At 38.3% G+C, this 27,022-nt stretch overlaps 1 protein-coding gene across 1 annotated transcript; it reads left to right on the forward strand.

Annotated features, from left to right (window-relative positions):
• Window positions 1-4,640: 4,640 nt before the first annotated feature.
• MRPL39 (mitochondrial ribosomal protein L39) lies at window positions 4,641-26,214 on the forward strand. Its single transcript, XM_023189881.1, has 10 exons — window positions 4,641-4,759; window positions 5,465-5,671; window positions 8,185-8,324; window positions 10,690-10,789; window positions 12,326-12,393; window positions 14,751-14,863; window positions 17,926-17,991; window positions 18,921-19,074; window positions 22,982-23,029; window positions 26,113-26,214. Exons 1-10 carry the CDS (start codon window positions 4,687-4,689, stop codon window positions 26,158-26,160), a joined length of 1,017 nt encoding a protein of 338 aa, XP_023045649.1. The 5' UTR covers window positions 4,641-4,686; the 3' UTR covers window positions 26,161-26,214.
• Window positions 26,215-27,022: the final 808 nt, after the last annotated feature.

A 27,022-nucleotide genomic window follows, 5' to 3' on the forward strand; every position in this document is an offset into this window, starting at 1 on the left:
CACACACACACACACACACACCCCATTGCCCCCTCAGCTCACAAAGGAGTTGATAAGGAATGATGTTGAAATAAAGGTACCATTTAGCCTCAAGACATCACACATCAAGAGAGAAAAAAAAAAAAAAAAGCCGTGGGTTGCACCTGCCTATTCATCTCTTGTTATTTCACAGCAATTTGTCCTCAGGTGGAAGTTGAGGGTGTTCAGCCCCGATATAAGATAATTGATACAAATGTGTTTTTATTATGTAAACATGTAAAAATGCATGTCAAATGCTTCTGCAATTATTTGATTCCCAAAATACAGCTTAGTTTATATGCTTCCGAGACCTTCAATTACAGGCAGTGTAACTGACCCAGGGCCCCAGCTGCTGAGCTCTGAAATATCAACACGTTTGCTTTGAGGCAAACATGCTTCCTTGTTCCCAGGGGCTGCTGCTCCCAGCCAGACTGAGCACAGTGGGGACACTGAGGCATGCCCACTTTGGCTTTGGGGATTCACCTGACGATCTTGTTGAAACTTCATTAGACCCCACTGGTGGTCAAGAATGTGTTCACTCAATTTTCCTTCCTTCTCTTCTTCACATGGGGTCAGCCTTACCTGGCCACCTTCCCCTTTTCCCTTACAAGCATTTCTCCTAACAAATTCCTTGCATACTTAACTCTGTCTTGGTATCTGTTTTTCAGAGTACGTGGACTGACACAAACTGATTAAAAGTACAGCTCTGCGAGGCACAGAACCACGTGTTTGGTATCTTGCATATTGGGTCAGTAGGAGGAACATAAGGATATGTATTGAATGGGGTAGCTGATAGAGGCATCGAGAACTCTCAATAGTAGTATCCTGTGTGCGGTTTTGGTAAGAACTTGTGATTCAAAAAAAGAACTGAGAGTGAAACTTTTCATTAGGAAACTTTAAATTAAAAGACAAAATTTCCCAACAAGTAAATGTACAATGATTTGAAAATGTGAAACCAAATATTTGGATTTAAAAAGCATATGAATTTGAGAACAAAGAAAGTATAGGGTTTGGAGACAGCCAGATCTGAGACTGAGCCCCAGATCATCTTTGTGGTCTTGGGAAAATTACTGTGCCACTGGATTTTTTTTTCTTTTGGAACAGGGTCTCACTCTGTCATCCAGGCTGGAGGGGAGTGGTGCAATCACAGCTCGCTACAGCCTCGACTTCATGGGCTCAGGTGATTCTCCCACCTCAGCCTCCTGAGTACCGCCACACCCAGCTGATTTTTTGTACCTTTTTGTAGAGACGGGGTTTTGCCATGTCTTCATCTCCTGAGCTCAAGGGATCCGCTCACTTCCGTTGCTCTACAGTGCTGCGATTATAAGAGTGAGCCATGAAACCCGGCCTTGTTATTGAATGTTGATTCCAGTGATTTGCATTCCTCCTTGAATGCGAAGTATATAACCTCATCTACTGGCTCCCTGCAGGAGGCATCCTACCTGATTGACATTGGTCTTGACCATGGGACTTGCTGGGGCCAGGGGACTGTGTGGCTGAGACATAGGTGAGTCTGAACAGAAGCTCTTAAGAGCCAGTGCACAAGGTGGTTACTGCATTCTTTTTGCTCTGCCACAAGAAGCACAAGACCAAGTAGGGGCTGCTTCTACAGCCTGAATTCTGGAATAAAGCTGCAGAACCACGACTGGCTGGTGGCTGCCATCACTGACAGACAACATAAGCAAAATAAACTCTCATGGTTGAAAACCACTGAAGTTATTCTCCAAAGTTTTAATGTTGAAACTTTTCAGAATAAAGTTGAAGGAGTAGTTCAACTAACACCCTCACTTAGATTCTCTCATTGTTAACATTTTGCCACATTTGCTAAATTTGTCTTGTTCCCTCCCTCAGTATGGAGCTCCCTATTTTTGCTGAAACATTTGAGAGTTAGTTATAGGCATAGTGATATTTGGTTCCTAGATATTTTAATATATATATCTTTAGAACGAGGATTATTTCCTATATGACCATGACACTATGATCATATCCAAGAAATATAACATTGACATATTATTTAGTATATAGTTTATGTTCAGGTTTCTCTGTCACAGTAACATTCTTCGTAAACTTTTTTCCTGATCCAAAATCCAAGCGAGGATCATGCACTGATAATAAATGTAGATCTATTTAGTCTCCTTTAATTTACAACAGTTTCTTGACTTTTTTGGATTCATCTTTCATACAACTTACATTTTTGAAGAGTTTAGGTCAGTTGTTTTGTAGAATATATCACTTTTTGGATATACCTGATTTCCTCATAATTCTTTAGATTCAGGTTAAATATTTATGTGAGGAATACTACATAGATTATATTGTTTATATGACAACCAAGAAGCACAAATAAAGTCAGATTGTCTCATTTTGGGTGATGATACGTTTGACCACTTGACGATGATATCCACCAGATTTCTCCTTCGAAAAGTTTCATTTATCTATTTGTATTGTGTCAGTAATTTGTGGGGTGATACTTAGAGACTATGTGAATATATTGATCCTCAACAAACTTTCTCTATTGGTTTTAGCATCTATTGATGATCCCTTCCTGTACCAATGGTTACATTGGCAGATGCAGAATGGTGATTTTCCCTATTCTATTATTCCTATGACTTTTATTATCTGGCATTTTTTTTTTTTGTACAGAAAACTCCCTTTACTCTTTCCACACTTATTTATTCTTGAGTATCATTACGGATTCATGAATTTTTAGTGTACATGTCATAACATTTCAGCATTATTTTTTGTGTTATGCAACTCTCCCAAATTTGGACAACGGGAGCCCCTTTGAGTTTGGTACCCCGTCCTTTTTAACATGTTTCTGTTTGTCTGTATTTTATAGTTAGTTATAGGCTTTCTGGCACAGTAACAATCCGGGCTTATCTTAGATATTTACTGTCACAGACTTGCTTCTTTTTATTTGGCAGAGACATTGACAGAGTGAGACTGAGATTTGGGGAGCTGGTTGATAAAGAAGGCAAGAGAGGGGATTCAGAGTAAGAAAATATTTGGGGGGAATTCTTGGCCTAAGATTTACCTTGGGCATGTCTCTCGAACTCTTAAAACCTGAATTTCTTTTCCTGGAAAATGAAGATTATTATGCCAATTGCTCAGGTAGGTTGTGAAAATTAATAAACCCAGCCCTATGATTGGTACATAGTATTTTTTGGCCATTATCACTAGTGACAACCTTTCAACTAGGTTAATTTCTCATACTGGTGAACTCCAATTACCTGCCTCCAGTGAGTTTATGATCAAACTTGCTTAAGTTTATGTTCAGAGGCTTTGCTTCAATGTGGCTCTAAGACGTTCTAAGGGCACTAGAGTGTTTCTAGGTAACGTTAAATGGGTACAGGCTCTAAAAGGCTGATGAAACAGAGAGCTTTCATGGGAATTGTATGCAAATTTGAGGAAGCAAAAGATATACCCACCCCCCAACCCTATACGTATATATGTACATTTCGTGGTTTGAATTAGGATCTTAAATGAAATGTAGCCTGGTAAAATGTAGCCTGGATGTAAATCCAAGCTCCGTGACTTACATTTCTCGTTTTAAAAAGTGAAGATACTTACGATTTCCTGGCGCAGTGGTTGTGAGTGTAACATTTGGGCCAAGGAGAGAGTCAGTTTATCGTGGCGCAGGGTCATATTTGTACCTTAGACGGCACTTCCACCTGGTGGCGGCGGATTCCAATTGCAAGGCAAAGGACAGAGTGGGGGAAAGGCTGAATTTGACACTGTAAAGCCACAGTATTAATCTACTGTAAGTGAAAATATTTCCATCCTGTACCTACGGAGTGCTTACTTCAAATAACACTCACGGCCTGGTAGGACAGAGGAATTAGACAATGCGCTGAGGTTTGCCTGCAAGGGCATTCATTCATTCATTCATTCATTCAAGAAACATCTGTTGAGCGCTGACTGTGAGCTGTGCTCTGTTTTGGGCGCTTGGGATACATCAGTGGACTAGAGACAAAAATTCTGCCCCGGGATGCCTTCTCCTATACATCCTGTACTACATAAATGTACATCCTGTACTACATAAACTAAACTAGAAAATTTGTAAAGAGCTCTTACGAATTACAACGTCTTCTCCAAAGTCAAGGCGACGTGTCTCGAGGCCTCTATTACCATGGCTAAGAGGAGAACCGGGGTGCAGACCCACTCCAGCCGAACTAAGAACCTACCTGGCACAATTGAAAGTTGAGACGCGCTAGAAGATGTCATCGCTGACAAAACAGAAGACGCCTTCCCCATTCCCCGCCCCCTCCCCCCCAGAAATGTATATATTCTTTTAGGGAAACAAGTGCTTCACCTGGGTGGCCGGAATCGAACCCGCAGAGGCCAGAAGGCGGAGGGCAACGACGCCTGTGGGACTCTGTTTCTCTGCAGAGCCTACGTGGTGGGTGGCAGGCAGGCCGACCGCTCTGGGGGCCCTGCAACTCTGGGTCGGTGACAGCACCCAGGTATAGAGCACAGGTAACGCGCCCTGGCTCGGAGTCTCGGGGTCTCAGCCACACAATCCCCAGCGAGGCTGGACGCCCCCTGGTGGCGGTGCGCAGTCTGAGTGCTGGGTCCGGAACAGAACTGTCCTGCGGAACTCCCGAGTGCGCGCTCCGTTTCCGGGGGAGGAGGGCGAAGAAGGACTTGCGCGCGACGATTCTCACCGCTGCTATGGAGGCGCTGGGCATGGGTGTCCGGGCGCCGCGGCTCTGGCGGGTCGCATTCGGTGGGGGGATCAGCTGGAGTGAGTTTCAGAGGCCGTGGGGACGGGGAGGAGGCCTAGAATGTGTTGTCTGTCCAGACTGGACCTGAGGCGGGGCCGGGGACGTCCCGCGGGGCAGAGGAAGGAGGAGGGTTTCTCAGTCCCGCCGCGGCGGTTGTCCTTACACAGCTTGGGAGGACAAATGTATGGGAACCAGGGGCTGGAGGAGGGCAGGGGCAAGGGCAGGGGTCGGGTCAGGCTGCGGGAGGAGCTTGGGCCGCCTCTGGGCCCATGTCTTCCCTGGGAATACTTGGACTTGACTTGGCAGGTTCCCTGATTTGGCTTTTGGGAAATAAACGTCAGCATTTCTCATTCTGGATATTGATAGTTTTGGTATGGGACCTTTAGTTTCCTGAAATTTTATTCTTTTCCTTCAGACCCTTTCAAACCGACCACTTTCTTCACCTTCCCAATGACTCTAGTCCAGTTTTGACTCCGTTTCCTGGTTACTTTTTGCCCCTTATTGTAAAGCACTGATTGGAAACACGACAGAGGAAATTGGTGGGAAATAGCGATCTGATGTGAAAAAGCCAAATTTAAAAGTAGAGACACATATCTGGGTCAGCTCTGTTTCTTCCGCTGGTGTTTGTTAATATTACAAATCGGTTTAATTTTACCTCTGAGCGCAGTTTTGGCAGTATGTTAAACATTTTATCAGTCTTCATATTTATTGTAACTTCTTCACAGGATTTATAGCAACATCTCCAGCTTCTCAGCTGTCGCCGACAGAGTTGACAGAAATGCGGAATGACCTCTTTAATAAAGAGAAAGCCAGGCAGTTATCATTAACTCCCCGAACTGAGAAGATAGAAGTTAAGCATGTTGGGAAAACTGACCCCGGTACTGTCTTCGTGATGAATAAAAACATTTCAACTCCCTACAGTTGTGCCATGCGTAAGTAACAGAATCAGGTTACTGTTTTGACCCTTTTACTTGAGCTGTGTGGAAGAACTGGTGCAGGAGACAGGATGTTGTAATTACTTCTGATCATCTGCGGCCGTGGCAATCCCTTTATACCAAAATCCTTTCTTGAGATCTGCATGGTGACTGCTCCCACCACATCACAGCCGTAGCTAAAAGAAGCGAGCAAATCCCAGCTACTTGGGAGGCTGAAGCAGGAGGAGAGCTTAAGGCCAGAAGTTCAAGACCAGCCTAGGCACCATAGCCACCCCGTCTCTCAAAAAATAAAAATGAATTAGCCAGATGTGGTGGGCGCAGAAGTCCCTGGATTTCCCAGAGGTTCTTTATCTGGCACCTTATTGTCTATTCACTGTCCCTTTAGCTCCGGAGGGTACTATGAGTATTGCAAGATTGGCAGTGTAGTGCACAGATTGTCCTGCCTGGGGCTTGTTTGAATCTGGCTTTGTTTAGGGTACTAGATTATTTTCTGGCAGAAGGTGGCCAGACCTGAGTGCATTGTTACTAGTGTGCTTTCTCCTTTAATTTAATTTTAGAGATGGGGGTCTGGCTCTGTTGCCCAGGCTGGAGTGTAGTGGTACTCTCATAGCTCACTGAAACTCCTAGCCTCAGCTTACCAAGTAGCTGGGACTGCAGGCACCCACCACCACACCTGGCTAATTTATTTTTGTTTTTTGAGAGATAGGGTGGCTATGGTGCCCAGGCTGGTCTTGAACTTCTGGCCTCACGTTATCCTCCTGCTTCAGCCTCCCAAATAGCTGGGATTTGCTCGCTCCTTTTAGCTAGGGCTGTGATGTGATGGGAGCAGTCACCATGCAGGCCTCAAGAAAGGATTTTGGTGTAAAGGGGTTGCCATGGCCACAGATGATCAGCTTTTTTTGCTGCCTTTTTCTTTCTCCCCTCTTCATTGTATAGCCTAACTTACATCTATCATCTGTCTTCCATTGAGCTCTCTCTGTGTTGTATTTTTGTTTACATTTATATGTACATGTGGTAAATGTGTGAGTGGGAATGTGCATGGGGTGAATGTGATTGGGATAAAAGTATTTATATCTTAAAGGAGACAGCTGTGCCCCATGTGTGCTTTGGTGTGGAAATGAAGGGAATAAGAACCTCTATATTTTATTTTTGATCAAAATGTTTTGATAGTACCTTTGATAGAACTGGTACTATTTAAATTAAAGAAATGCCAAAATAGATACAGGCATGACTAGCTGCATTGCTTAAACTTTTGGAAAACTCAGTAATGATTCCATTTAGGTAATTAACAACTTTAGTTATCAGCTTAAACTGGCCTAAAGAGTGTACACTCCCTCTTAATCCTCCTTCACTCTGGCACTTGAATTAGTACTTATAAATATTTACTCATTTGGTTTTCAAGTATTTCTGGAACCTCTGCCATATGATAGGCATTAGGATTACAGAAGAGGATAAGACAAAACTCAGGCCCTTAAGGAGCTTTATACACATCACATGTAGTGATACAGCTTCTGAAGCATCCTCAGCATGACCTCTGCTCTGAGACTTTCTTGTCATTCATGCTTGCAGTCATTCAGTAAACTGTTACTGAATACCTGCTAGTGCTAGTGAATACCAGTCCTGGTGCTAGGCTCTGGATATACTGATGAGTGAGCAAAAGTAGACATGATCCCTGTCTTTACAGAGCTTATGTAGGGGTTGATAATTTAGACCCTGTAGTTTGCGTACTTTTGTGAGTAGCTATGTCATTACAGAACATCTAATCACAGTTGGCATTGCATTCTGGGATGATGAAACAGACCAGAGCTGATTGGCTTATCTGGGAATTCATATTAATTTCGAAAAAATGGTAACTACGGTATTTAACTTGAAGCATCTATGTCATGGAAATAAGAGATGGTTTGGGAGCAAGACCCAAAACCAATCTAGAACTGATTTTTATAGGTGTGTGTTAATATATTTCCCTTTCCTTTTGAGTTGTGTATCTATCCAGATATATCCGTGATGCTGCTCTCTAAATATTCAAGTGTAACTCTTAGAAAATTGTTTCATTAATAATTGACAAATTAATTTCAAACTAGTTGTAGCCTTAATGAATTTTGTAAATGGTTTGGGTAATTTTGTTAATAACCAATAAGACCTTGAGTATATTGGGTATTATTTTATTTATTTATTTATTTATTTTTGAGACGGAGTCTCGCTCTGTCACCCAGGCTGGAGTGCAGTGGCATGATCTCAGCTCACTGCAACCTCTGCCTCCTTGGTTCAAGCAATACTCCTGTCTCAGCCTCCCAAATAACTGGGATCACAAGCATGTGCCCCCATGCCTGGCTAATTTTTGTAGGGTATTTTTTTTTTAATTGATTATAGATGTAATATACTTTTTTTCTCTAAAAAGGACAGTCTGCGGAATCTTGCCTTCCCATTGTTTTATTTCTAAATGTAGCACTTAAACATGTACCTTTTCACTCTGGATTTTGTTAGATAATCAGTCTGTTTTAATTTTCTAGATTTAAGTGAGTGGTACTGCAGGAAGTCCATTCTGGCTCTGGTGGATGGACAGCCTTGGGACATGTATAAGCCTTTAACAAAGTCCTGTGAAATTAAATTTCTTACTTTCAAAGATCGTGATCCAGGAGAAGTGAATAAGGTATTTCTGTCTCTACATTCTTTTTCTATTTCCCTATTTCCCTTTTTATTAAGACCTGTTTTCTATGGGGTGTAACGTAAAAATATGGCCAAGTTCAAATGTTGTATTGTACTCTTTAGTCAATGTTTTACCTGTTAGATTAGGCACTTTTATAGTTCAAAAAGTATCAGTGGCATCCATTTCTGGGTGTTTTTGGTATGCTATGTCTTTTACATTAATATCTTTTTTCAACTTACATTCATTAATCACTATATTGTGGGTGATTGCGTTTCCACTGCTACTGCTTGAATTCAGCCTTTGACCATCTTATCTAGATGATTTCAATAACTTTTTAACTCTTTCTGCTTACCCATCTCCCCACTTTCTTTTTGGTACTTAAAAGTTGTTCTTTTACAGGCCTGTAACAGCTTTATTAAGTGACATGACTAAGGAGCATGTCACTTACACCTAAAGAACTTGCCTACCTGATAACATTCACACGGCTTTCCAGGCCCTGTATAATCTGTTCCCAGCCTGCCTTTCCAGCTTGGCCTCCCCCTTGTTTCTTTCGTTTTCCTTCTTGTTCTGGCCACATTAGAGTACTTGGCCACTGTATTAGTCCGTTTTCACATGGCTATAAAGAACTCCCTGAGACTGGGTAATTTATAAAGAAAAGTTTAATTGACTCAATTTTTCATGGCTGGAGAGGTTTCAGGAAACTTAACAATGATAGTAGAAGGGGAAGCAGGAACATCTTACGTGGAGGCAAGAGAGAGAGTTGGGGGGGAACTGCTAAACACCTTTAAACCATCAGATCTCATGAGAACTCACTCACTATCATGAGAACAGCCTGGGGGAAACCGCCCCATGATCCAGTCACCTTCCACCAGGTCTCTCCTTCGACCCCTGGGGATCACAATTCGAGATGAGATTTGGGTGGGGACCCAGAGCTAAACCATATCAGTCACTAATGGTTTATGCTGTGTTATCCACCTTGCTTTTTTTTGATGCTTTCTTCAAATGTGAGCATTTTCTTTTCTCTCTATTAAAATCCTATTTATTTTTTACAATTCAATTAAAAGGCCATCTGCTTTGTGGTACCTTCTAAGTTTCTCCTTGTCAAAATTAATCCTCTTTTCTCTAAGGTCTCACACAACTTGGCTAGTCTCTAGATATGATATTTGAATTTTGTTTTGTAGCATAAACTGTTGAATGTGAAGATAGGGACCACTTCCCTTATTGGACCTAGTTCTTGATATACATACCGTAGGTGTTTAATAAATATTTGTTGAAATAATTGAACAAGAAAATGATAGAAATGACAATAATAGCCAACAATGGGTATGTATGTATTATGTATCAGGCACTGTTCTAGGTGATTGACAGATATTAACTCGTTTAACCTTCGTACAAACTCTACAGTGTTCATACTATTCTCCCCATTTTCCCGATTAATAAACTGAGACAAAGAGAAGTTCAGCAGCTTGACCAAGGTTACTGATTTATGAACTAGTGGAGCCCAGATTTGAACCTAGGCATTCTGGCTGGAGTTCAACAGACATTAAAGACATTTAAGTAGGGTAGATGAAGAAGTACATGTTGCCACTTGTCTTCAAGGCCTGGGTCTGTACTTATTTTTAGTGTAATATAGTTGCACAGAATTTATAATGGAGAAGTGATCCCACTTTTGTAGTCCTCAAATGTTAAACAGAGCTTCTGAAAAGTGCTCAGAGTAGTGTCAGCAAGAGGGGAACACAATGGACAGGTACACTGCAGGTTTCTCCTTAGGTACACTGCAGGTTTCTCCTTTTGACTCTGATCAGGTCATTGCTCTGATACCATCTCAATCAGGCATGTCCATGAATCAAAATGTGCTGGTAAGATGAAAGCCCAGTTGCTGCTGCTCTGCTGTAAATATGAGTAATCTGAACGACATGTTAGGGTGTTAGGTTTAGGATAAGAGTCACTAATCATTCATAAAAGTTGAGTTTTTTCTCCATATTTATAAATGGTATAAACAGTTACATAATTAATATATTTATTTTACTTTAGCACAAGTTTGTTAACAAGTTAACTTTATCCTGGGTTAAAAATAAATACTTTCAGATAATAAAACTATCTGTCGGGGTTGACAGCCATTATGGTGCTTGGTATCTTGCACAGAAACATTACTAAGAACCTGAAGTTGATGCTTCATTCTTTCTTGATTTTTGCTTGGTTGAGGTAATGTCATCGCCTGATGGTAACTGTTGCTACATTGTGTGAACAGAAATATATGAGAAATATTTTTGAAGTCAAAAGTTCACTTAAAATTTAATATTGTTGAAACTTTAGTGAATCTCAGTGTGTTTATATATATTTTATATACGTATATATTTTTTTCTAGGCTTATTGGCGTTCCTGTGCTATGATGATGGGCTGTGTGATAGAGAGGGCATTCAAAGATGAATATATAGTCAATTTGGTCAGAGCTCCAGAAATTCCTGGTAATGTACACATATAAATATATGTCTTTTTGTGATCCTTAAATATTTTGATACCTATTTTTGATGATGTATAGAGTTCTAATTTTATCTAGTATAAATTACCATTATACATATGTTTCATTTATCATGAGTAACAAGATCTATCTTATGATGATGAAACATGAAGTAGTCTTTGCAGGTTAATAATTAACATCATAGAATTACTGGAAAGTGTTTGTCTTGAATATGAGTTTCATGGAATTCCACTATCTCAGCATTTACTTATTTATTTATTTATTTATTTGAGACAGAGTCTCACTCTCGCCCAGGCTGGAGTGCAGCGGCGCGATCTTGGCTCACTGCAAGCTCCGCCTTCCGGGTTCACGCCATTCTCCTGCCTCAGCCTCCCGAGTAGCTAGGACTACAGGCGCCCGTCACCACGCCCAGCTAATTTTTTTGTATTTTTGGTAGAGACGGGGTTTCACTGTGTTAGCTAGGATGGTCTCGATCTCCGGACCTCATGATCCTCCCGCCTCGGCCTCCCAAAGTGCTGGGATTATAGGTGTGAGCCACCACTCCTAGCCCTCAGCGTTTATTTTTTACAACTTTAAGCATATATTTCCACATTGCATGTGTAGAGGAGGAGGAAATACGAGTGTAAGTAGACTGCTGGGAAGAGCTGTCCTGAGGTGGTAATATCTCACCAGACATGACTGTTACTCTGGAGAGAGACAGCACTTTGGTGAGATGAAAGAGTGTAAATTGTAATTTTGCTGAAACTAGGATTTTGGAATAGTAAGTATGGTAGGATCACATGTATAATTTTTTTTTTTTAAAGAAGTAGGTATGCCTAAAATATCTGAAAGAAACTCAATAAATGATTCTAAGAACAAAACACCAAAAAGAAGCTATTTAGGCGATATAAAAGAAATTTAGCATTTCATATCAATTAAGTTATTTATCTACTTACTAAATACATTGTTCTTTTGAAAAATTTTTTTTTTTTTTTTTTGTTTTGAGACGGAGTCTAGCTGTGTCGCCAAGCCTGGAGTGCAGTGGTGTGATCTTGGCTCACTGCAACCTGCAACTCGCAGATTTAAGTGATTCTCCTGCCTCAGACTCCCGAGTAGCTGGGATTACAGGCACCTGCCACCACGCCTGGCTAATTTTTGTATTTTTAGTAGAGACTGGTTTTTACTATGTTGGCCGGGCTGGTCTTGAATTCTCGACCTCAGGTGATCCACCCGCCTCGGCTACCTGTAATTCTTACATCTGGTAACTTTATGAAATCTGTATGGTAATTAGCATTTTTGAAGAAAACTTGAATGTTTAAAAAATATTAGTGATTAGTGATTTGAGGTTAACAATCTTTTGGCTAAGGGAAATTTGATAGAGCTCTGGCAAGCAGCTGGAAGAATGGCAACCATTTTATAATTTGTAGAGTTGGGAGAGATTGCTAATCCTTCATTTCGTAGTCTAAATATTCAGTTGTTGCAAATTAGTAACTTTCTGTTAGGGCAGATTTGACTTTGCTTTTTATTTTGGTTGGATTTACAGTGATTTCTGGTGCCTTCTGTTATGACGTAGTTTTGGATAGCAAACTTGATGAGTGGATGCCAACAAAAGTAAGTGTATTCTTCTGGAGTATTAATTTTAGAGTGTCTGCCTTTCTTTGTTAGAATGATTCCTGTGTTTGTTTTGTTGAATAGTACTGCATGTTGAGGACATTTAAAAGAATCTATCTATGTATCTATCTGTATATCTGTCTGTTTGTCTATCGGTGTTGTTGCTTTTTCAGCGTATTTAAGATAGAGATATATGAATGAGAGTATTTACATCAACATGGTCAGTTGTCTTGAAACTTTATGTCCTGCTTGACCTTTTCTTGATGTTCCTTCTAAGCGGTTTTAAGGTAGTGGTTTTCAAGAGGCCCAGAATATAAAATATAAAAACTTAACTATCTTGACCGATGTGGTAGTAGGGGGCCTGGCGCCATACCTGTTTGGATCACCGGAGCACAATTTGAAAACCACTCCCTTAAACCATTTTAACTTGTTGCATACAGTGAGGTCCTTGTATATACAAGGGGCACATTGAGAGCTGGGTGAATTAAAGAATCCAACTTTGACAAAGCTAACTCAAGCATCAACAAAGGAAATATTAACAAACTAAACTCTTTGTGAATGGTCTGCCTTTGTAACGAGGATGGTCCTTGTTGGTCTGGGACTTGGGTAGCAACAGAGCCTAACAAGGACAGTCTAGATCAGGTGCTCTGTAGGTAAGGGGTACTGATGGTTATCAAAGATCAAGCCTGGAGATGTAATTCTGATTGGGAAGAATAGGCAAATACCTAATTCTTAATTAAACAAAACTATATGTCCTATGTATTGGGAGTCTGGAGATCTGAAAAGGGGAAGCCGTGTACCACATCATTTTATCATTACCACCGTGTACATTCTTTTTATATTTAGTATCTCTGAAAATATATGAGCCTTATAGTAGATGGTATCTTGCAATTAGAATTTGTAGTGTGTGTGTATGTGTGTGTGTTTTTTTTCCTTTAGTAATATATCTTAGATTTAGTGAAATACTGTAGTGGTTCTTAAAAGCAAGGATTTTGAAGTAAGGGCAGATCTAGCTTTAAATTTGGCCTTGGAAATTACTTTTTGTATAATCCTGCCCATATTACATAATATTGAGAGGGAGAGAAGAGGGAATCAAGAAAGAATGAGAAAAAGGGAGAGGGAAGAGAGAAAGAAGAGGATGGAAGAAGGGGAGGGAAGGGATTGGAATTGTTTCTTCATGACTTCTGGGCTCCTGTCAGTGTAGCTTCCTTTTCAAGTATGTCTCCAAATTTAAGATTTTCTTTACTGGGGCGAGTTAGGTAAAAACTGAGGTCAAGATTTAATTTTCGTTATCTATGAAACGTAACTGCTTTTTTCTTTCTTTCTCTCTTTTTTTTTTTAAGAGATGGGGGTCTCACGATGTTGCCCAGGCTGGCCTTGAACTCCTGGGCCCAAGCAATCTTCCTGTCTCAGCCTTCCTGGTAGCTGGGACTGCAGGTGTATGCCACTGTGCCTGGCTTTTGCATTTTTCTTTTTTAAAAGATAAAACCTTACAAAAGAAATACGCAAGCTGATTGCAAACTGCATGGATTTGGGTTGAGTAGACAGCTTAAAGAAAGTAGAGTAGAGTCACATTGAAGGAATAGTTGTATTAAACCATGAATGTTGATTTTTTTATATGGTAAATTATTCTTTATAGAGAAGAGTCATTTCATGCAAAAAAGTCTAATAGGATTTTTATGGAAATAATTTTATTATAAAAATTAATTGTGTAATAGTGCTTGGTCTTTTCTGTATTAGTAATGATTTGTAGTATGAAAGTTTAATTAGAATTTTTATTAAAAATCTTAATAAACATTGTTAATGTGTATTATTCATTTTAATTGTGTAAAATTGACTTTTTTTAAAGCAAAAACTTAATATTGGACATGCTATACTTTGTACAGGGTTGGTGATGATGTTACATTTCTAGTGAAACTTTCTTAATTATGAAAACAATAATTTTTTCCCCATACATTTAATAAACTTAGTTTTATTCATACTGTAAACACATTTTTATGTCTTGCTATTGATTTATTGGCATTTTTACTTGGTGCATCATAGTTTTAATAACATTTTAAGATTGTGTAATTTGAATGAAATTATATAATTTGGATAAAATTTCTTTATAGGTTTATCTTTAATAATTAGTGTTAAGGAAGGCTGACACCTTAATTATTGGTAAATAAGAAGTTTTATAGTTTATGGTCGAAAACTTCAGTTGTTGCAAATTAATAACTTCCTGTTCTAACAAACTTGATTTTGTCTTTTATTTTAGTTGGATTTGCAGTACTAAGCATAGAGTTTTGTCTCAACTGGCTTATGGAGAAATGCTTTTCAGTAAATTGTTACTAAAGGTTATTACTTTCATTTTTAAGGAGAACTTACGTTCTTTCACAAAGGATGCTCATGCTTTAATTTATAAAGATCTTCCATTTGAAACTCTGGAAGTTGAAGCAAAAGTGGCATTGGAAATATTTCAACACAGCAAGTGAGTGTTGGCTTTCTTTAAATCAAGGCTAACTCGTCCAGTATTATATGTAATAAATAAAATTCAGGTCTTAAGAATTTTTATATTTGATATACATATGACAGTGTATTATTTTCTACTCTGAGACCTCTGTTTCTGATCTCATTTATTTCACTGAGGAAAATGTTCCCCACCTCCCTTGATAATTTTCTCACTTTGTTTTACTTCTCTGTTCTTGGACCAGCCTTTCTCATTATATCAACATAGTGGTATGTTTCCCTTTTTTCTTTCTAGTGTGAAGTGATAACGCACGTTAAGCAACTATATAATTTTGTGTATTTGGCAGCGTTTCTCTCCTACCCCTCCACACTTAAAATGGCACTGATAAGACTGAAAATGCAAGCAGCTTGAAAGAGGGCTAATAGCTGAAGTAAAATGTTTACACAGCCGGGGTTTAGTCTTCTGCATGTGAATTATTCATTTGATGGATTTTCTTTAACATTTTAATTCCTACCTGGCTTCTCAATTCTCACTCAGAAAACTTTCACTTCACCTTCTACTACCAGTTATAAGAACATAAGCTAAATTTTAACATTAACCTAATAGAATATTAGAACTTAGAAAGAGAAATCTGTGCTGTAAAAAAAACCAAAAAAAAAAAAAAAAAAAAAAAAACCAGAGTCTGAAGTCAAAATATGCACCTACAAATTGTTAAAGGTTATAGATTAGAATTTCTTTAGGTATATAGAAGTTGAATTACAAATTCTTATAGGGATAGGTTATCATAAATATATTGGGTTAGTTATGAGTGTGTTTTTGACACATACTTTATAGCTTAGCATTTCTCAAAGCTATCTGTCTCATAATATTCTTCCATAAGATGTTAATTGACATATGAAACCATGTACTGTGTTAAGCTGAGTTTGAAGAACAGTGGCTTAACAAATTTTACTCATTGCACTCAAGGGTCTCCCAAAGTGGACACTGAAAATTTCCCAAATATATTTGCCCATGAAACACTTTATCTTGAAACATTTTTAGCATGTCCTGGAACCAGTGGACTTAGAAACCAGTTGTAATGTACTGTTTTAACTAGGGTACAGATAGTATTATAGAACCAAACCACCATTTATAGCATTGATTCTACAAGAAAATTCTTTGGACTCTGCAAACACATCAAGTCACTCTCTGTGCCAAAAGTCTAGGCACATGCTCCCAAAAGAAATATAATATGAGACATCTGTATAATTTGAAATTTTCTAGTAGTTACATTGAAAAAAAAGTCAAAAGGTGAAGTTAATTTAAATGATTTTATTTAAGTGATACATCTAAAATGTTATTTCAGTGTAATCAATATTAAAATATTGATGTTATTTTATATTCTTTTTCACTCTAAATCTTCAGAACTTGGTATGTGTTTTACACTTAAGGCTCATTTTAACTACTACTAATCACATTTAAGTGCACCATGGTACTTTACTGGACAGTATACTTTTGACTTCCATTCAGTATACATTGAGATTTCCCATTCCGCTACCTAACTGCCAGGGACTGGTAGGGGCTTCTGGGACTTTTGTAACTTAGTTGAGTGTGTGGTAGAAGGAAGGGGATAATTCTGGAGGAAGCTTGATAGGACAGAAGAGTTGAATCATTGAAGGTGGGTCAGTGATTGAGCCTTTCTGCTGCAGGGGCAAGGGTGGGGCCTTTTTGTGGCTTTGACTCTCAGGGGACAGGAGCATCTCTTGGAGGTGGGTCAGGAGGGACAAATATTCAAGGTAATTGGCACTCTTATTAGTGCCTGGGGGACTGTAGTAGTCAGGGGGTGTTTTTGCATAAACCAGTGTTCCCCAACTTTGCCGCATAATTGTGCATGCACCTGTGGTGCACATACACGTATTACTTGTTTAGCACCCTGGGGTAAATGGACAAAGCTCTCAATAGTAAATGGTAAAGTCATGGTTTGAACCTGGGCTGTGCAGTTTCATCTGTGCCTTTAGCTATACTGACAGGATTGGGTAGATTTGAGAGACACTGGGCAGTCAAATTGACAACTTGATAATGAATTGAATGAAGGGGATATGGTTGGAGAAAGAAATCAAGGAAATCTCCCAGGTTTTTCACATGGACACCTGGGTGGTTGGTGGTATTGTACTAAGACAGGAAATTTAGGAGGAAGAACAAGTTGGGGCGGGAAAGAGGTGATAATTTGTGCAGTTTGGAAATTTCAGGGTAAGGTGCTTGTGGAACATCCTAGAGGGATGTCCAGATGGGTCTTGGAAACTGTGGTCAGAAGAGGTAGGTAGATTAGAAGCAGAGATATAGGAGATATAACTACCTAAATTGTAGCTCAGAGGCTGGCCTAAGGAGGATGCTTGAAGTGAAAAGAGGGTGTAGCATAGAATTCTCAAAGGGTAGAGAAAGACAATAGTGCCCAGAGATGTAAAATAACAAGCAGTAAGGAATGCCACTGATACCCATGGAAAGAGCACTTTGAGGTTGGGTGTGGTGGTTCATCGCTATAATCCCAGCACTTTGGGAAGTTGAGGCAGGAGGATTGCTTGACGCCAGGAGTTTGAGACCAGCCTGAGCAACTTAGCAAGACCCTATCTTTACCAAAACAAAACAAAACAAAACAAAAAGTTAGCCCAGCATGGTGGCTCACACCTGTAGTCCCAGCTACTTGGGTGGCTGAGGCAGGAGGGTCGCTTGAGCCCAGAAGTTTGAGGCTGCAGTGAGCTATAATTATGCCACTGCATTCCAGGGTGGGTGATAGAGCAAGACCCTGCCTCAAAAAAAATCAAAATAAATAAAAATGGAAAGAAAGAACACTTTGAGAAGTGGAGGTGAGCATTGGTATTAAGAAAATGAGGAACAAAAAGTGTTCATTGGGTTGACACCAAGCAGGTACCTGTGACTTTGTTGAGAACAGTTTGGCAGAGTCATGGGGCTGTGGCCAGGTTAAAGGGAGGTTCCCAGTGTAACCCACTCTCAACAAGTATTGAAGAGGAAGAGAAAGGGAGGTATCTTTAAACACTTTTTTACTTATTTAGAGTTAAAATGTTTTTTTCTTTGCTGCTTTTCAGGTACAAAATAGATTTCATAGAAGAGAAGGCATCTCAGAACCCTGAGAGAATAGTCAAGCTACACAGGTAAGTAAAAGTCTAAAAACTGGCTGCTATGTTATAGTAAGGCTTAGCTTTATTGTTATCTGAATGAAGCATATGACCAGAAAAGATGAATTTGTACCTTATTTTGTTCTTTTCACCTTATTTTTTTTGCTTTGTTCATTGTTTTGATATGGTGGTAAATGGAAGCTTTAAATTACCTTCAGGAACACTTGTAGTTTCCATAATCCTCATTTTATTGTTTGCTATTTTTATTTAATTTTGAGTTGAAAACCACTGTTTAAGAATGTAATTTTTAGGAGTTAGTTTTGAAACTGGGCAAGATAGTCATTGTTATGAATTGAACATGGTAATTCATATGAATATTGACTAGTAATTATTTATGATACATGTAAGTTAAGCCAGAATGTGCTTTCTGACACATGGATGAGAAAGGTCCACTGCTTATGATGACATTCTCCCATGAGGAGCAAGTCCCAAGACAATGCATTCTGCCGAGATGACTTCATGACCTGGATCTGTTTTCTCAACCTCCTGTTTTTATGAACTGGATTTAACTTTTTTCCTCTAGAAACTGCCCTTTGTTTCTGAACACAATCTGTCCTACACGCTGAATTCTAAACTTTGTTACATGGGTTGTTTTAAGGTTGTAGATGATCGGTTTTAGGCAGTTGGATCAGCTTGATAGCATGATGTGTTGTGTGACTCTTATTAAAGACCTCAAAATTTATATCAATGCTAATTAAGAAAATGGTTCATTTGATTTAATTTTCAAAGTTTTAGCCCCTTTACTTGAGGTCATTATGTCAGGGGGCATCAGAAACTGAATTGAACCATATATAATGTTCTTGATTAGGGATGCTAGCAGCAAAGAGAATGAAGAGATTTCTTTTTCAAGCTATTACAAATTATTTGATGTTGCACTTTTGTTTGTTTATTTTTAAATCAATCAGAATAGGTGACTTCATTGATGTGAATGAGGGCCCTCTTATTCCAAGAACAAGTATTTGTTTCCAGTATGAAGTGTCAGCAGTTCACAATCTTCAACCCACCCAGCCAAGTCTTATACGAAGATTCCAGGGTGTGTCTTTACCCATTCACTTAAGAGTAAGTAAAGCTTAAAGTTCCAGGCCTTCCAATTTGGGTATAGATATAATTCCGGACTTGATTTTATACCAGTTTGAAGAGTATAAACTTCTAATTTTTCATAAGTTATATGACACTAATATTTTGTAAACTCAGGTTTATGATTAAAAACAAAGTTGCCCAGGGTGTAAATATACAATTACAAAAGAAACATTAGTTGAAAAAATTAAATCAAATTGATATAGCATTTAAAATTTTCAAATTAGCAAAGTTGAGGGTACATTGACAGAGGGGGTATTAGAGTGCATATTGGTAAGACCTTTCTGGAATGCCTTTTAAGCTTAAATTTGGCATGCTCTTCCCTCTAATTTTAATGATCCATTCATGACCCGAAGCCTGACCTTTTCCACATTGCTCCCACCCCTTGCTAATCTTTTTATTTAAATTTTTGATTTTGAGATAATTGCAGTTATAAGACATAGAGAGATCCCATGTATCTTTACTTGGTTTCCTCAATGGTAGCATCTTGCAGTACTAAAATACAGTATCACCACCAGGGTATGGACAGCGATACAATGAAGATACAGACCAATTCCTTCACCAAGGGGATCCCTCATGTTGGCCTTTTATAGACACACGCATTTACAGCCACTTCCCTCTGTTGCCCCCATTACTCTGCCTGCTTAACCCCTGCCAACTACTTATCTGTTTTCCTTTTCTGTAATTTTGTTACTTCAAGAATATTATATGAATGGGATTGAACAGTATGTAGTTTTTTGGGATTGGCACTTTTCACTCAGTATAATTCTCTGGAGATTCATCCAAGTCATTGAGTATATCAGTAGTTCATTCATTCCTATTGCTAAGTAGTATTACTTGGTCTGGATATATCACGGTTTGTTTAACCATTCATCCATCAAAGGACATCTGAGTTCTTTTCAGTTTTTGGCTATTACAAATAAAGCTGCTGTGACACTGTGTGCAGGTTTTTGTGAATATTTCTCTGGGCTAAATACAGGAGTGCAATTGCTGGGTCATGTGATAAGTGTATGTTTAGTTTTTAAAGAAACAACCAAAGTGTTCCAGACTGACTGTACCATTTTACATTCCCACTGGCAATGTATGAGTGATCAGTTTTTCCACATCCTCACTAGCATTTGATGCTGTCAGTACTTTTTTTCGTTTTAGTCATTCTGGTACATTTGTAGTGATATCTCATTGTAGTTTTAATTTGAATTTCTCTATTGACCAATGGTATTGATCATTCTTTTCATGTACTTATTTGCCATCTATATATCTTCATTGGTGCAATGTCTGTTTATGTCTTTTGCTAGTGTTCTAATTAGATTGTTTTACTTTTTAACAATTGAGTTTTGAGAGTTCTTTATATGTTGTAGATATTAGTTTTTTGTTAGATATGTAGTTTTCAGATTTCTCTCTTTGTCTGTACCTTGTATATGTGGCTTGTTTTCTCATTCTCTCTGAATAGCTTTTTGCAGAGAAGACGTTTTTAATTTTGATGAAACTAGTTTATCAAAATTTGATAAAATTTTTGTTTTTATGGATTATGTTTTTGGGGTTAATTCTAAGAACTCTTTGATTAGCCTTAGATCCCAAAGATTTTCTCCTTTTTTTTTTCCTTCCTAAAAGTTTTAGAGTTTTACATCTATTTAAATCTGTGGTCCATTTTGAGTTACTTTTTCTATGAGTGTGAGATTTAGGTTTAGGTTTAGGCTTTTTTTGTGTGGGCTATAGATGTCAAATTGCTCCAGTACCATTCGTTGAAAAGGCCACTGTTCCTCCACTGAGTTACTTTTGCATCTTTGTTAAAAATTAGCTGAGCATATTTATGTAGGTCTATTTTGGGTTCTCTATTCTGTTCCATTGATCACGTATGTTTAGTTCTCTACAGTACCACACAGTCTTGATTACTGTAGCTCTAAATGGGCTGTGAAATCAGGTAGAGTAATTCCTCTCTTGTTACTATTTTTTAATCAAAGTTGTTTTAAGTCTTCTAGTTTATTTGAGTTTCCATTTAATGTTAGGATAATATTTTCAATGTCAACAGAGTCTTCCTGAGATTCTGATAAGAAGTCCATTAGAGCTGTATAGCAGTTTGGGGAGAATTGACATCTTTAATATGTTGAGGTTTCCAGTCTATGAACTTACTATATCTTCTTATTTATATCTTCTTTCATCGCTCTCATTTTGTAAAATATAGCACACCTCTCATGTACGTTTGACTTTGACTTTTCTCCACATTCCTGCTTCTTTTCCTAGCCTTCCCAATTTCAGAAAATGGGATCATCCTTACCTCAAGCTTGTCCAACTCACAGCTCGTGGGCTGCATGTGGCCCAGGACGGCTTTGAATGAGACACAAATTTGTAAACTTTCTTAAAACATGATGAGATTTTTTTTGTGATTTTTTTTTTTTTTTTTTTTTTTTTAGCTCATTAGCTGTCATTAGTGTTAGTATATTTTATGTGTGGTCCAAGACAATTCTTCTTCCAGTGTGGCCCAGGGAAGCCAAAAGATTGGATACCCCTGGTTTCCTTAGTTGTTTAAGGTAATTCTTGATTCTCTTTTCCCCTCGTAGCCATGCCCCAGGCCATCCATCCGCAAGTCCTTTCAACTTTTAACTCTGAGACATATTCTGAATCTATGCGCCTTATAGCATCTCATCTACTACTGCTTCCCTTATCCAAGTTCCTCTTTGTTTTCACTCACCTTCCTTGCTTTCACTCTTGCCCTCTGCAGTGCATTTTCCACTTAGTAGCCAAAGTGATTGTTTTAATACACAATCTGTTATGTACTTCCTCTGCCCCAAACTTTCCAGTGGCTTCCCTTGAACAAATCCCAACTCTTTTACCCTGTCTCACAAAGCCCTGCATTATCTGATCCCTGCTTGCTTCTCTGACTTTATCTAACACCACTCCTTTCCTCATTCACTGTATTCCAGCCACAGCTGAAGGTCTCTACACCAGCAATTCATTCCGCCTGAGTCAGGCATGGTGTTCCCTTCAAACATACCAATCAGCTGTTTCCCTAGAAGGGTTTGTGTGTCGATATTTATTAATTTTACCTTTTGTTACAGATTTTATGCAGTGTGAAATAGTCACTGACCTGCCCTTATGCCTTGGTATCACTTTCAGTTGACCTAATAAAATTGATGTGGTCATGATACACTTTGTACAGTTTTCCTTAATGCATTCTGATAATCCTCTGCTACAGGAGATTGTTAAGGACTAAGGAAATTGAGTTTAAATTTTACTATTGTCTTGGGAGGCCGAGGCAGGAGAATCACTTGAACCCAGGAGGCGGAGGTTGCAGCGAGCGGAGATCGCACCACTGCACTCCAGCCTGGGTGACAGAGTGAGACTCCATTTCAAAAAAAAAAAAGAAAAATTTACTATTGTCTTTGTTAGGTTTTACTTATTCTTTAGGGTAACTCGATGAATTCTTTGGTTCTGCCATTTCAGTGTGAAGATGTCACAGTTGGTTTTTAATGACTGTCTTCTTATGATTTAAAGAATGACTTCTAGAATGTTGAAACTGGCTATTTAAGGATTGAACCACAATCTATGGGAAAGTAGGGCAGATTTTTGCTTCCTATTAGAAGAAATGCTTTCTGTGATGGAAATGATTAAGAGGGGCAAAAGTGAAAGAAGGGCACGTTCAATCCTTAAGGGTTTTTTTCTTAAATGCTCACTGCAACCTCTGCCTCCTGGGTTTAAGCAATTGAAGAAAGCAAAAAACAGAGCAGCTATCCTATGTAGTACCTTTTTTCGCTACTTTTATAACCACTTATCTATATTAGTGCTGCCTAGCTTTTTATTTATTTTGTTCTAAAAGCTATATAAAGAGTCTGTCCCTTTTACTTTGACTTTACTACTTTATTTAGTTCATCGCAAATCTTTTCTTTTCAAGGCACATTTTACGATATGGGATAAGCTATTGGAAAGATCTCGGAAAATGGTAAGTGTTTTTGACAGCTAATGAGTACTCTTCTATAAAGAAATTCATCAAAATTAACCAATAACAACCAAAGGGGCGGGGGGAAATGAAAGAAACAAAGAGAAAGGAAAAAAGTAAGTTGTCTCAGTAGTCAAAGCAGTGTTGTGATTGTTCACTAGTGTTTTGGTAAGGGTAAAGTTGTAACTTGCAGTTCTCTTTTGATTTTGTTTGTTAATATCATGAAAATGATATTTTAGAACTTGAGAAATAATATGACTATGTAATAGTAATAGTTCTTAATAGTTGTAATGGTATCAATTAGATCTTAGGATTTTTTTTGTAAACTTAATATTTAAAGGATTAAGATTTGTCAGGTATATTTTAAAGCTGTCTTTAGCCATTAACAGTAAATGTGCAAATGTCCTAATGTCCTGAAAAACCAGATTTGAATGTTTGTGTTTTTGTAGTTTATTCTTTGTCATTAGCATTTAGACTTCATGAGTAGGAATGATAGTATTTTTTTTTTTTTTTTTTTTTTGAGACAGCGTCTCGTTCTGTCTCCCAGACTCGAGTGCAGTGGCGCGATCTCGGCTCACTGTAACCTCCACCCTCCGGGTTCAAGCGATTCTCGTGCCTCAGCCTCCCAAGTAGCTGGGACTACAGGTGCCCACCACTACGTCCATCTAATTTTTTTGTATTTTTAGTAGAGACAGGGTTTTACCGTGTTAGCCAGGATGGTCTCGATCTCCTGACCTCCTGATCCACCCGCCTTGGCCTCCCAAAGTACTGGGATTACAGGCATGAGCCACCGCGCCCGGCCTGAGTGATTGTATTTCTTGACCACAACTATCCCTGTTTCCTATTTCATAGGTTAAGTGTGCCTCTTTTACTTAGGTTATCTGATAGCTGTCCTGTGTAATCTGGCCTCATTAGGCCTTCCTCCTTATCCTGATTTCCCACAATGCCACAAACACTCTGGTTAAGCTTGCAAGCACATTAAGCATCACACATTAAACTTATTTTCAAGTTTGCTTATTTCTTCCTGATAGTTTTTCTTTCTGGACTCCATTTCCCATTCTCTTTTTGTCTATTTACCACATAGTCATTCTTCCCTACCTTCCCCGAGTCACTCCTCCTCCGTGGAACAGTCTCAGAGTAATCTCTAACAAATAATTACTCATTCATATAAGTTTGTGCTTGATTGTATACGTCCACATACTGTTTTTTGATTGTTTTCTTTGCCTGTACAGTTATCTTCTACCAAGCCTTTCAGGATTTGTTTTATTTGTGTAAGCCCAAAGTTTGAACACAACATTAGCACATGAAGGGGTTACCCAAGAAATATTTATTGACAGTTTTTCATAATGATATATAAACCTAGTTTTATTAATGACTATACAGATAGGAATTATTGTTTAGGGACTTCACCATAATGTTCTTGGGTAAGGGGTATATAAATTTTTTTTCTCAGGAGAATAAATTATCTTTGATTGGATAGAGTAATTTTCTCTTTTTAGTTGGTCACAGTGATCATTTTATATTAAGAAACTAAAGAAGAAATATTCAGCATGTTTACTTGAAGTAAAATTAAAAACAATTTAAAAAAGAAACTAAAGAAATGAATATTAAATAAATAGTTTGGGAAACTAAAGAAGCAATAGTAACAACACTTTAAAAGGAATGAAAAATGTAGAAAAATAGCAGAGACAGTGTCTTACCTAGAATATCTAATGATGTTAGTCAATACATATTTTTTCAAACATTTATTCTGGTTTAGTTGCTTTTTTCTACTGTCCATTTTGCTTTTCTGAAGGGATTAAACGTGGTTCATTGATTCAACACAGACTTATGATAGTTTATTGTGTGCCAGGTACTGTTATGGTCTGGTGGTACAAAAAAATGAATAAAATGTACTTGCTGCCTCAGGGAAGTAATGTTGATTGGATAGTTAGACTTATAAGGAGACAGTTCTGGTGTACATGTGGGGCTCTGGCATAAAGAAGAGGACTCAGACCAAGCTGGGGAGTTGCTTAAGGAAGGCTTCCAGGAATTGGAGTCTCTTAAGCTGATTTTAAAGGGTGAATAAAAGTGGACCATGCAGATACTCTGTTGGAGAATGGGTTGGAGGTTATCTCAGAGGAAGTCACTTGCCTACATAGAGAACATGATGAATGTAAGATGAATTTGAATGTACAGGTCACATGTAGGGTAGGTAATCAGTCAGTCTGAAAACAGAATATGAGGGGCTTGTGTTCCATGTTGTGGAACTTGCATTCCTGACTTTCCTCCTTCACCTCACTGAGATAATAGAGTGTAACTGGAGAATTTTGAGTAGGGAAGTGACCTGTTGATCAGCTATTCTTGTTTAAAAGCTCATTGTAGGAGTATCATGGGATATAGCTATGACTTAAGCCAAGAGTTCTGTTAGGGGGATAGAAGAGAATGAGGCCCTAAAGTTCAGCCACGATAGGGAGAAGAACTGTGAGAGTTAACTTAGGCTGAATGAATAGAACTGTTGATGGAATATGCAGGTAGGAAGAAGAGAGTGAATTCTTGAATGCTGTCCTTAGGTAGCCAGGTGGAGCCCTTTACCAAGATAGATGATGCAGGCGGGACAGGTTTTGGGGGTGTTGAATTCACATTTAGCCGTGTCTGTTTGATGAGTCTGAGTGACATAGAATAGAAATAGGGACATAGAGATATCTATTTAGACTAAATCTGTAATATGCTTTATTCTAAATGGAATTATACTCCAAAAGAAAATAAACTGATTTAAAATAGCTTGTTACAGCACTTCAGGTGTTTTTTCTTACACTAATGATTTTGTTTTACGGCTGAAAAGTAAAATGGCAAACTTGAGAAGCTTAGGTATAATATGCCTTAGATTATATTTTTGAATGGAATTATTGTTCTTTACCTGATAATTTATATTGGTTACTTGGCCTTTAAATCTTTCTTCTTACCTAACTTTCTGTAATAATTACTATTGAAGGAGAAAGATAAAGGGTCATTATAAGAGGGCTATGAAATGATTTAAAATGGTGGGTGAAGGGGTAAAACTGGAAGTGTTTATTAGGAAAGTAAAGCTATTCATGTTTTTACAGGTAACTGAAGATCAAACTAAACCAACAGAGGAATGTACATCTACCTAATAACTTTCTAAAATTTAAATAAGTTTAATAAATTAAAATAAATGTTTTTAATATGTTGGTGTGTGCTTATACAGATTAACCCTTTCTTCCCAAGATTAATAGTGATCTTTACTTTTTCTTTTCTCTGAAGTATGAAACACTTCATGTTGCTCAAATGGAAACTGTACAAAAACAGGTTACTCCGTTCCTGCTGCATGGATGCAACACTTTGGCATGTTTTCTCTTTTTTTTTCCTGCAGATCTAGGCAGATACATACAAATACAAATGTAATTTCTAAAAAACATAAATAGGATCATACTATACTTGCTTGCATTTTTTGCCAAACAGTGGCACAGTAAACATCCTTATGCAAAAATGGCAAATGTTTGTAGTAAATAATGTTAACTGAGTATTTATCATGTGCTGGGCCTTGTGCTAAGCTCATCACCTGGAACCTTTTGTATAATCCCCACAGTGACCTGTTGAGAAGATGTTTCTATTTTTTAAAGGAGGAAACAGCATAGAGCTTGAAAGTGGTAAAGTGGGAATTTGAACGGAGACAGTTTCACTCACGTGCTCTTATGTTCTACGTTGCCTCACGTATAAATAATTTTGTAGGAATAGCTTTCTGGCAGTGGAATTATTGACAGGCGCTACCAGATGCCGGCTTCCCAAAGGTTTTGCCGAATGTTACTCCCAGTAACAGTGTCTAAGAGTGCCTGTTTACCCACACCTTGAGTAAGCCTTGGTAATCAGTCTTACAAAAATATTTTGCCAAAAAGTTTCTGCTTCAGTGTCAGCAAGTTTTCTGTGTCTTGTGCACAGGCTTCCTCTGAAGGCTGTATTTTTTTTTTTTTTTTTCTGGGTGAGGTCAGTCCATAT

This window comes from Piliocolobus tephrosceles, chromosome 19 (genome assembly GCF_002776525.5).
Source record: "Piliocolobus tephrosceles isolate RC106 chromosome 19, ASM277652v3, whole genome shotgun sequence".
Lineage (NCBI taxonomy): Eukaryota > Metazoa > Chordata > Mammalia > Primates > Cercopithecidae > Piliocolobus > Piliocolobus tephrosceles.

Excerpts from the sequence above, each read along its gene's own strand:
- MRPL39 (XM_023189881.1), top strand. The coding sequence starts at position 4,687 with ATGGAGGCGCTGGGCATGGGTGTCCGGGCGCCGCGGCTCTGGCGGGTC. Across the intron at positions 5,672-8,184 it reads TCCCTACAGTTGTGCCATGC|ATTTAAGTGAGTGGTACTGC; the intron begins GTAAGTAACAGA and ends TTAATTTTCTAG. Across the intron at positions 8,325-10,689 it reads ATCCAGGAGAAGTGAATAAG|GCTTATTGGCGTTCCTGTGC; the intron begins GTATTTCTGTCT and ends ATTTTTTTCTAG.